General features: G+C 39.7%; 1 protein-coding gene across 1 annotated transcript; it reads right to left on the reverse strand.

Moving 5' to 3' along the window:
• Positions 1-6,322: 6,322 nt before the first annotated feature.
• Positions 6,323-11,107, reverse strand: GPR12 (G protein-coupled receptor 12). The gene has a single exon (XM_072611778.1). It carries the CDS (start codon positions 10,236-10,238, stop codon positions 9,234-9,236), a length of 1,005 nt encoding a protein of 334 aa, XP_072467879.1. The 5' UTR covers positions 10,239-11,107; the 3' UTR covers positions 6,323-9,233.
• Between the last annotated feature and the right edge of the window lie 1,211 nt (positions 11,108-12,318).

Genomic DNA, 12,318 nt, shown 5'->3' on the forward strand with positions numbered 1-12,318 from the left:
GAGAAACTATAATTTATCCAGCTAGTTATTATCAAAATTAGGACCAGAACCTAGTTCTTCTGCTCTGGATTCAGGTCCCTTTCCTATATAACATACTGCTTGTAATTAGGCATGTAAGCTCCATTTAAGCCTGACTTACTTTTTGTTTATGGTTTTTCTCCTCTAAGTCATCTGTGTAATTCTCTCATCTCTCTGCTTCACAACTAAAGAATGAAGTTATAAACATTTGACCTACACAAATTTCAATAAATAGGTACAAGGACAATGGTGGAGGAAATCAGGATTCACTAGCCTTAAAGGGTATTACTTAAATTGCATGAGTTCAAATATCTTATGGAGAAGTTTATTTCAACCAATTACACAGTTTCAGAAATCATTACTCCAAAATAACTAATAAATAACACTTTTAAATATTTCCCTACTAATACCTCAAAACCTTACTTTACATTATAAATCAATTACCTGATTATTTTGCAACTCATATTTTATGCAGTGCTTAAATTTTAAGGTAATACAAATATTATTATGCCTTTTTTATAGATGAAGAAAACTGAGGCTCAGAAAAGTTAAATGACTCGCCTAAAATCGCACAGGTAGTAAACTTCATTGATGGGACTTACACCTAGGTTTAGTGTTCTCTTAACAATGTTCACTACCTCTCCTTGTGCAAACAGGCTCTTCTCTCCTCCTCCTTCAGGAACAACCCTTTTCTGCTCTCCTCTTCTGCCCCCTCACAAATTATTGGCATCACAGTTGTTATAATCAATATTATTATATGGAGAGGTGAAGAGGAAGGAAATGTATAGATTTACAGAATTGTGTTCATCCTTCATTGCTGAAGAAGACCATGCCATCAGAGAAATAATGACATGACTCGCACTTGACTTTGCTTTGAGTGAGGGAGGACTGTGCAGGCCACCAGCCTCACTTCTCCTCCAGAGCCATCTGAATCCAGTGACCTGATATTCGTCAGGATGACTGGAGATGACCTAGGATGCACTGGGAGACCTTGAGCCTTTGGGACAAGGTCTTTGCAGGTACTCACTTAGGGTGAGGCAACACCCATTCATTGAATAGGCCTGTTTAAGAAGTAGCCAGGGCATGGTCCCTTTAATGAGGTCAAGAAAAGAAAGACATCAGGCTGGGAGGGAAACAGCAACAGTTACTATTGATACTCACTCTGAAGCCAGGAGGGTCCAGAAGAGCCCTTAAAGATGGAATGGCTCTTAGAGGCTAGATCATCTGATCCTAGGCAGATGTGGGCATTCCTTCCATAAGATGTTATCGGAACAATTCAAAATGGAGGTAAACTTTTTTTTTCACAGTTTCTAGGAGCTAGATGGGCAAACCAAGTATGATCAAAAAGTGGTTAATAGATTTTTCAGTCATGTCTGACTTTGTTGGTCTTTATAAGCCTATTTGGGGTTTTCTTGGCAAAGCTAATGGAGTAATTTTGCCATTTTCTTCTTCAGGTCACTTTATAGACAAGAAAACTGAGCAAACAGAGTTAAGTGACTTGCCCAGGGTCACACAGCTTGTAAATGTCTGAGACCAGATTTGAACTCAGGAAGATGAGTCTTCCTGACTCCAGGCCCATATCTCTATCCACTGCCTTGCCTGTCTGCTACCTTGTGTGATTATGGACAAAAGTAAATGGTTGATTTAGGCTATCCAACCTAACTGAGAAAGCCAAAAGAAAAAGCCAAGTCATACTTTGCTCAAGAACATCTACATTTGTCCAGTACATACATGAATTAGTATCCTCAATTTAGAGCTGGATTTAGAAGTCCATTTTTTACAAAGAAGGAAACTGAAACTCAGAGAGATTAAATGATTTGCCCAAGGTTACACAGGTAGAAAATAGCCAAGCTAGGATTTAAACTAGGTCCTCTGACTCTATATTCATCCCTTTGCCTACACATATGCACACACACACACACACACACACACACACACATGCACAAAAACACACACCCCTATATATACATATAATATATATGTATATATACACACACACATATATATAGATGTGTGTATGTATATACAACTCAAAATTTCAGAGAACTTTAATATAATTATAGTTTTAATTCAATTTAAATGGGAAAACAAACTCTTTAAGTCATTGCTATACAGTTGATGCTGAGAATTTCAGGGTAGAAGGGAAGCAAAATCTTTTAAAATAGTCTGAGGTTGTTTTATAAAGTTTTCATTCATATAGCATTTTCTACAATCATTGAGGCTAACAGAGTATTTCAAGGTGATACTAGCCAACAGATATTTTGCTCCAAAAAAAAAAAAATTCCAAACTTCCTTTCCTTAAAATCACTTACTTTGAAATTTTACTGTATGAAATAGAAATTATTGGCCTGTTGACAGAACTACACGTATAAGGTTAGGAATTACTGCCCTTTTTAGCCTAGGTGTACCTAATCTGGTCACATTGGAAATAGAATTTCAAAGTTTTATTTAAAAAAAAAATCAGGTAATATATTAATAAAAACAGCCCAAGTTCACTTAGTCCCTAGAGGTCCATGTTTTATTCTTGGGAAGCCTATAGTACATAATTGTCATATTCTTCAAGTGCAGAATATTTGTTTATTGATTTTCTGACAAAAGTAAACAAACACTTGTGCTAGATTGTAAAGTATACCTCAAGAAAGCCTAAGGGCTTGACCAAGGAAGTTAGGTATTTTCAAACAGCAGAATGGTTTTTGGTAGTTCAAGTCTGAGTTAGTTTTCTTTGTAAGTCCAGTCTAGAAATTTGATAATTTTAAAGGACTCAGGCATAGCCAATAGACATGAAAACTGTTGTTATTGCTATGGTGGGGATGGTGGTGGTGGTGTATGTGTGTGTGTGTGTGTGTGTGTGTGTGTGTGTGTGTGTGTGTGTGTGTGTGTGTGTGTGTGTTTTCAGGAGCTAGGGTTGGGCCAAATCAACTTGCTGGGTTTTGACATCAAAGACTAAGGTCAAAGGTGTTACCTTTAAAACTCTTCTGAATAAAACTAAACTAATCATTTAGTAATTTAAGTATCAAATCAAATAATTTTAAAAATCAGTGGTAAATTCACCAACTTTTCTATGATATCAGGGTTTTTTTGGAGGGGTGCTTTTTTTTTTGGTCTAGACTCATGATGTCATCTGTAGGGAATTCCCAGTGTGGAAACTTCCTTCACCAGTTCAGATTGGCCATGGTCACAGAGCAGCTAGTATGTGTCTGTGGCAAGATGTGAATTAAAATCTTCCTGAGTTCAAAACCAACTCTCCCATATTGCCTCTCTTGTCCTAAGTGTTCTCATGAAATATATTAATTCACTGTTTTAAAAATGGGTCAGCACTTCAAATTAAAAAAAAATCCTCCACATGTTGCAAAGCTTTGTTTGGCATGCTGCAGTTCTTTGCTTTAAGAAGTCTCTTAAACTTCATGTTTCCTTATTAGGTGTCTGAAAGGTAATTCTGGGAAAATCTAAGGGTGCATCTCTGCATGCAAATTAAGGTGGAGAGCCCAGTTCTACAGAAGAAACCACTATCTCTGAAAGATGACAAACCATGCTTTCTACCTTCTAAGCTTCTTTGGCATATCTGGATGAGAGCCCAGGCACCTTTGGAAATCTCTATTACTGCTTTGCTCTAAGAGGATGGTGGCCAAGAAATGCCTTCTCCATGTGATGATTTATAGCATGTGGACAGGCTCTGTCCAGGGAAGGCCAGCAGTACTGCAAAAGACCTGTATAAGAGACATACTCAGTGGTACTTTCCCTGTGCTACTTGTATATATGAGGAGGGCCTGAGGAAGATATCCTGTCCCTATCCCAAGCCTCTACTGCCAAAAGACAGTACTGGGGAAAGAAACCAGGAGAACCAGGTTCAGTGAGTTCCATACCAATGTGGATAGTCTGAATATCTTTGGACAAAAGCCCATTAAAAACAGCAACAAAGAACTGCAGCTTTTGGGGCTAGACTCCAGATAACTGCTTCAATCTTCCTTTTTGCATTGCCTTCGAGGACATAAATTAAACTGTTGTTTTTTTTAAATACCTCCGATTTCCAATTATTCCTTTCTTTTTTCCTTCCATTTAAATGTGTGGTCCTGAGAAAAGTGAAATGATTCTCATCAGATAGAGCCAAGAGCAGGGTCAGTCCTATGGCTGAGACATCCCCCCCCCCCCTCCCCCAGCTCCAATTCTGACCTCCATGATCATCTCTCAGAGGTGTGCACTTTATTTAGGCTGCTGACTGTGCTGCTGAATTCCGCGAAGGTCTCAAGAAGTGTCTACATGTCCAAAAGCATCATTATATGATAATGAAAAGTGATTGTACACCAGCTCCAAACAACTAAATTCCATTTTATGCCATATGAAAGAGTATGCCTAATCAAAACATTTTACAGAAACACAAGCTCCAGTTTCAAGTTAGGAATCATGAATAATAAGGAAAAGTTCCTCTTTAATCAATTTTCTACTAATAGAATCTCTAAACCAACTGTCTGCATTTTGGGGGGAGGAGTTTTGAATTTGTGTGTGTATATACACACAAACAGTATTTATGTTTCAATACATGTTCAAAATAACAATGATTCTGGAAAGTTGTTTCAGTTCATTTAGAGTCAGTCATGTCACTCATGCCTGACACCAAAGAAAGACAGATCTGTCAAAATCCTTTCTACATCTTGGATTCCCACACGAATGTTTTCCCAAGTCTGTTACTGCTCTCTCTCTCTCTCTTCTGCTCTCATTTGACTTTGCAGTTTCCACTAGATGGGACTGTATGGCTTTTATAAAAGAAGTATTTTGTGTGAGTCTGGAAGGCAAAGCAAAGTAGAATCTTGTGCTGTTTTTGTTTTATTAAAAGTGCCTCTGATTGAATATTGTGATTAAAGAAGATCATTCCCATTCATTGACAGGCCTGCCCATTGTGGGAAGCTTCACTAGGGGAGCTGTTTTATAAGAGGGTCCCAAGTACCTTTTGGTTTTTCCATTGAGACACTGGATCAGAGGGTCATGCTCTCTGGCTCTGAGGGTGAGGTTTTACTTTGGAGCTTACTGACTGGAAGTGTCTGGTCTGTCTAGGACTCTGGGAAGCTGCTACCGGCTTTGAAAACCCAGATGTTCCCTCTCTGGTACAGATGTATGCATGTTAATGGTCAGAGATTTTGGAAGCGTATCTATTGATCTTTTACTTTTCTGTATTTTCTCTGAAGTTCAGGGGGCTGACTTTTTCCCCTGAACTAACTGAATGATACATGTGCTTGATTAAAGTGATTGTTAACCCCTCAAAGGCTGCCTGTCCTTTCAGAGAAGTAGATCAAAGGACCTGTGGTAGCAGGCCCTCCTCCCCCGGAGATTTTGGGGTCTTACTGATACAGACTCTTAACACTTGAAATGTTAGGAAATTTTAATCTAAAGGAACTTTAAGGCTAGATGTATTAAAACACTGAATTCAATATGGTATGTCATGTAGATAAACTGCTTACAGGAGACCATACAGCTGCTGGAATACTAAATAGTATAAATGTGCATGTTTTCATATTTGCTTTAAAAAACCCCAACGCAAAACAGAAGCACACTTCACTGGGGTCCAGACAGCAGACTAGATAAATCCAATCTCTCTCTCTCTCTCTCTCTCTCTCTCTCTCTCTCTCTCTCTCTCTCTTTCTCTCCCTCCATATAAATATATATGTGTGTATACATACATGTGTGTGTATATACATATATATATGTGTAATTTTGGCAAATAATTTCTCTTTCCTCATCAATATGTTACTGGAGCTGTTCACAAGACTTCAATTTTACTGGGTTGATTTTCATTTTCATTTGTTTCCCTGGCCCATAGTGCTGATGAAAGTGTGAAAAGAAATGATTAAAAAATCAAACCAACCAACCAACAAAAAAACCCAGGCACTAACAGAAAAAGAGAAGCAATCAGCAGGCAACTAAATGAAGACTGGGATAAGGTAAAAGCAATTACTGGTGGGATGGACTCTTAGGGTTAAAAACATATAGAAAGTCCTTACTGAATAGTTAGAAATTGGGACACATAGCAGGCAAGGATGATCTTTTACTTCAGAGGCATTGTAGACATAATTTATCTTTTATGATGTATTTAGTCATGATGGAAAGTTAGAACTACTGAGTAAACTGTTGACATACACACACTCACATACACACAAAGAAGTTATATACACTCAGAAACCATCAACGATTTAAATAAGCCTCACGGTTAATGAGTTTGGTTTGAAAAATATGATCTGGATATCTAAAACCCAATCTACTACTACTAGTACCAGTATGACTATTACCATTACTACTACTACTACCACTATTACCACTACTACTACTACTACTACTACTACTACTACTACTACTACTACTACTACTACTACTACCATTAAAATGGGTCCAAATAAATAATATGACAACCACTGAATGCTGTTGAGTCTACATGAACATGAAATTAAAAAAAAAACAGATAAAAGGGGGAGCTACAGGTACAAAAGTGTTTTCACTCAGTCAAAATTGGTGCTAAACTATTATAGTACTCATATAAATATGCTTGAGGCTAAGAGGAAATGTTGGATCAAACATCACATAGCACCCAAGTCAGTATTTCTGCACTATATAAATCCAAAAAGGAATGCTGATTTTTTTTAATCACTGAATTTTTTTAATGAAACATGTCTTTTCTGATGTTAATTTGCAAATGGTGGACAAAAACAGATTCTATACATTCTCAGAAAAGCATATGATGCAAGAGAATATTTTGATATGTAAATGGAAAATTGTGCTTTTGTAAAGCACATTTAAAAATTTACAACTATTATCACTTATAATATCTTAGGTGAAAATTCGGAAAAAGTCAGATGATTTTATCACTCTACACCCAAATTTAAGCAACTAACAGATGCAATCTGCACTGAAATTCTACCTCATCATGGTTTGTGGTGACCTGGGTCCTTGAAATCTATGAGGAGCAGAAGCCCTTACAGGGCTTACTAAGCTAGAAAAGCTTTGGGTACAAGCCATGAATTGATTATAGGTCCCTGTCATTAGAAGATCAGACCAACTAGGTTCACCAAAGACTATGATCATCAGGTTGGCCACGAAGGGCTGAGGGTTTTGGTTTTTTTGCTCTGTTTGGGGTTTTAGTCTTGGCAACTCATGAAATCATGAAGGAGTTGTATGTATCTGTGGAGGGTGCACTCATACCACATAACCAAGATCCTTGAAATGAGATTGAAGTAAACAGATGAAATATTTAAATGGTGGAGTTTTCCATCAAAGCACACATTGCGGCCGTTAAAACTTGGTCCAGAAGAAGTCATCCTAGGCTATCTATAAAGCCATCTCATTTTCATCATTCACTTATTCAGATTATAATGAATATTACTTAACTGAAAAGAAATTGATCACACTCAAATTACCAACTCATTCAAACATTTAGATTTTCCATGCATGGCACAGGTCTCCAATCCCACCACCAAATGGTATTAAAAGTCATACAGTGATATGCAGTACAAAGAACTTAACTGTACTTTATTCCATAACTGGCCCATGACAATAGATACTAATTCAAGTAGCCAGGTTGCTAATACTGGTTTACCCTAAGCAAATGGTAATGGCATTGGCTCTATTGGCTACTTCTACAGTATTCTATAGACTTGCAGTATGGTTGTGAGAACCATTTTGAGTATGACTTGTAGTTAAACAGATCCAGCTTCAGGGCTATTCCATCAGCAGAGACTTCGAAGGATTGGCTCTTCCAATCAGGCCACCATTTAGATGGCCTGAGCCAATTGGTTGTCTCAAAATTCTACTGTAATGGAAATAGACAGAGACAAAATTTCACTGCTCTGCCTGGGGATTTCTTCACTTGATATTTTTCAACATTAATGAAATGATGCTCACAAACCCAACACTAAATTATCATACAATTGGTATTGCTTTCCTCATCAAATTCTCTAATGAAAATCTTGCTCTCTGAAAATAAATATCCTAGGTTTATTGCATTTTAATGTTCTTTTTAGTAGATGGAGAGAAAACAACTTATGCTTTACCTTTTATAAAGGGTTACATAATGGTTTGGAAATTCCCATCCAATTGAGTATAAAACCTTATTTGTATATACACTCATAAATTGAATCAACCATTAAAACAGAAGACAACAGTTCAAATGCATTTTTGCAGCATGGAACTATAAACCAGAAACATTCAGTCTATGGTATTTGAAATTCTAACAAAAATTTTAAAACTGGAAATGACTGTTGGTATATGTGTAGCTGTATACAGAAAAGAAAATTACTATAGATATGTCCCCAAACCCCTTTACGTCAAAGTCCTTCATACGATAATTTTTTTTTTCTATTTCAATTAGTTGATTTCCTCACATTGTCCTTTTCATACCACAGGGAGAAAAATCTGACCACTAAAATGGGATCAAATCAGTCTTGAATCAACTACAAACCCAAAGTGGACTCACATTTAATTTAGAAGAAAATTGTCAAACTACATGCTGTTCTGGCTTATCGTTGATACTTAAGTGGTAATATCTGGATATAGGGGTTCAGCTGAATAATGACAACCGTGCAGAAGTCATTGTAATGCACTAAGTTAAAATTAATTCTCAGTGGATAGTAGTTACCAAGATTAACAGGTTTTTTTTTTTAAAAACTGGGCCATGGTTTTAGAAAGTAATCTGGTAGCTTATAATTGGGTTTATGATAATGAAATCAGGTCACAATGATATATACTTTTCTTTCCCCCTCTTGTTGGTTTAAAAGATTTTTTTTTCCTTTTTACTCATGCAGGATTGAGGATTTATTTTAATCATATCCACAATTCTCGAAAAGATCTTGAAATCTCTTTTTCTCCTTTTCTCTTTTGAAAAGGTTCATTTAAAGATCAGGTGACAACTGAGATATTAGTTTAGACTAGTTTAGATACCGTTGTATCTACCCTTCCTTCTCCATTCCCATGCCAGAAACCAAACAAAAATCCTGAGCAAAGTACACGACAGTAAAGGTGCATAAAAACACTGATTACTTTCAAACCCACTTTCTCCAGTCACTTAACTCCTCTAGATTAATGAGGTTTTTCTTTGACAAATGTTAAGTGCCTCCTGTGGCTGAGCTGAATCTAACATACAGAATTTAATAAGAGCATCTAACCAACAATTAGACGGCGAGAGTGTTTGGAAAAGACAGTGTTAATAGGGCAGCATTCTCCTAAGCTGTGGATCATCACACATCACTGGGCGACCTGGCTCTCTGGGAGAGGTTGGAAGGGATGCAGCCGCAGCAAATAAGCCAGAGAGCTTTCTGTATTTCTTGATTTCGGAAGGCATATATCACAGGGTTGATGATGGAATTGTAAGTAGCTGGAAGAAGGGTAGCATAAGTGTATATAGAGGGATAGGTATAATCTGCTATCAAAGAATAGAGGGTGAAAGGCATCCAGCAAGCGGCAAAGGTCCCCAAAATGATAGCCAAAGTAGAGACTCCTTTCCGGGTGGTCACATAGTGCGATGTGGCCAGGAAATGGTGCTGCAAGGCAATCTGATGGGCGTGCCTCATCACAATCTTACAGATCTGAATGTATAGCTGGAGCATGAGGGCAAACATGAGAAGGAAGGAGACAGAGAGGATAGCGGCATTATTCTTAGTGAGAGGTCTGATCACACTGCAAGTGGATTCGTCTTTTAGGCAGTTCCAGCCCATGACAGGCAGCAGTCCGAGACAGATAGAAGCTCCCCAGAGCATTATAAGCATGACATAGGTAAATGTGACAGTCCTTTCGGAATTGTAAGTCAAAGCATAATACAGCGAGAGGTAACGATCGACAGTGATAGCCAGCAAGCTGCAGACAGAGGCTGAGAAAGAGGCGACAATCAGTCCTATCGTGACCAGCTTGGTGGCTTCCGACTGAAGCAGGTAGGCAAAAATAAAATTGATGATCAATCCAATCCCTGCCAATAGGTCTGCGAGTGCCAGACTGCCTATCAGGAGAAACATGGGTGCACGCAGGCTGGGGTTATGGAAAATTATAAGGACCACAATGGCATTTTCGCAGGAGATGAGGGTTCCTGAAGTACACAAAACAATGTCCCAGGGGTTTACTATGAGCTCTGGCTCTGGTTCTATGACGGGAATCAGGGAGGAAACTGCAGCTGAGACATTCTCCGGAGAACTGGAATCTAAATGATCCTGAGGCAGCCAGCTTAAATTAACCTTCAGGTCTTCATTCATTTTAACCCCTGTCTTCTTCAACGAAAAGACATGGTTTTTAATGTTCAAGTATAGCAAGATGGAAATTTAAGATCATGCAAAAAACAACCACGAAAACACCCCACCAGGTAATTGCTCCCCCCAAACAAACAAACAAAACCTCTCCAAGCCAAATACTATTGTTCTGACTCTGAGGGTATTTATCATACATAACAGGGACTGGGGCTAATTAATTTGAAAATTTTCCTGAAATAATGCAAAAGTCAAAAGATACTGTCTTTCTTTTCTCTTAAAAAAATCCATCCATCGGTGGGAAAAACACAGGCGAGCATATGGGGAATGAAGACAGTGTGAATGATGGATATGCACATGGAACTATCTGCAGTCATTACAGAGCGCTGGGAATACAAATTTTCAAAAGCACATCTTACATTCTGAAAAATGAACAACTGTTTGAATTCTGAAGCTGATGCAGAGTCCCACAGGACAGCCTACAAGTCATGTAAGCAAAAAGAGGGTCATGCCATTTTCCCTACATAGCCTTAAAAAAACAGGGCTTGTCAATTCAACCCTTGCCTCTTTCCCCAAAACAGCCCTCCTCACTCCCAGATTGGGAAATGCCACAGATTGAAGGGCAACCCCAAATCTTCATTCAACACGAAACGCGGGGCAGCAGCTATTCCTGACTAAGTTCTAGGATGGCAACAAAAGGCAGAACGAAAGTGTGGAAATGCAGAGATGCTCATGCATTAAGTGGCCCCGTTCCCAATCTCAGCCCAGTGATAAGAGACAGTGGGATCACATATACAGAAAGCACCACACAGCAGACACCGAGTACTGGAGGGGGGAAAGGGGGTTATGAAGGAGGGATAGCAAAGTAGTCACCTTGACTTCTCCTGATGGAGAGTCCTCGGGTTCTTCCTAAATAGAGCAGGTATCCTCGGGCATGTTCATCTCCTCGAATGCAAGACGGATAGGAATCTGTTTTCCAGCTCTGGAGTTTTCAGGGAGTGCAGAAGGGATGGGGGGTGGGGAAGAAAGGAAGGGGGGGAGGGAGGGAAGAGGAGGAGGTAGAGGAGGAGGCACCAGCAGCAGCAACAGCAGAGACACTGACTGCAGCAGGTAAAAAATATTCTGCGCTTGTGCTACACTCTGGCGTCTTGAGGTTTGGTAAAGGGTCCGCTACGTGCGCCTGTCGTGGACACACAACCCTCCCCCTTGCGCCCACACACACATACACACACACACACACACACACACACACACACAGACGTGCACCACGCACACACGTGCGCACCGCCCACTTCCCCTCCTTCTCTCACACCCTCCCTTGGTCCACCGATGGGGATGGTGGTGGTGGAGGTGAGGCTGCGGCTGGGATCAGCAATCGCCTACCAGTGAACGCATGTTCTTGCGCTTTGTGGCCTGAGAGCTAGGCGAAGCGGGGCGCCGTGAGGACCTAGATTGCTCCCCAACTCCCACACCCTCCTGGACCGAATTGCCCGCACCCTGGTAGACGCCTGCTGAGATGCTCAGCTTCCTGACCCCCACTGACTTTCGCTGGTGTCAGAGATTTGCGGTGTCACACCACAGAGCGGAGCCTGGTCCGCACCCCTACCCCTAACAATCACCATGAGAGACCACAGCCGCTCATGTACTGGTCGCTCTGGAACTCAAGGTTCCTGCTGTTTGGATAAGAATCCTAGTTCCAAGTGAATCTGGGCACGCATTCCTTTCCCCAAACTGCTGCGAAAAGACCATTTAGGCGAGGATGAGGAGGATGAGGAACACGATTTCCACAACAGCAAAAGGTGCAAATAGTTCTGACCTTGGTCACACTGCCCTTTTATTACGATCTCCCCCGTGTCCTGTGGCTAGTTGGATTAGGTGATCGTGGTCTGTGAGTCATCATTAAATTGCCTTTATTAAGTGCTCATATGTGCTGTTTCCTAATGGGAGTCCGTTATAGTGTTGATGCAAAACTCTCCCTTGAGAGGCTAGCCAAATATCTAATCTCCTAGTACTGAAGTAGCACGGCTCTATTTTATGTATTATAACTTTAAAAAAATTACCATATAGACAGTTAAGTACCGGATAACCG

This window comes from Notamacropus eugenii, chromosome 5, assembly GCF_028372415.1.
Source record: "Notamacropus eugenii isolate mMacEug1 chromosome 5, mMacEug1.pri_v2, whole genome shotgun sequence".
NCBI lineage: Eukaryota > Metazoa > Chordata > Mammalia > Diprotodontia > Macropodidae > Notamacropus > Notamacropus eugenii.

Bases quoted from the DNA above. Each gene is read 5' to 3' on its own strand.
- GPR12 (XM_072611778.1), bottom strand. From the start codon at position 10,238: ATGAATGAAGACCTGAAGGTTAATTTAAGCTGGCTGCCTCAGGATCAT.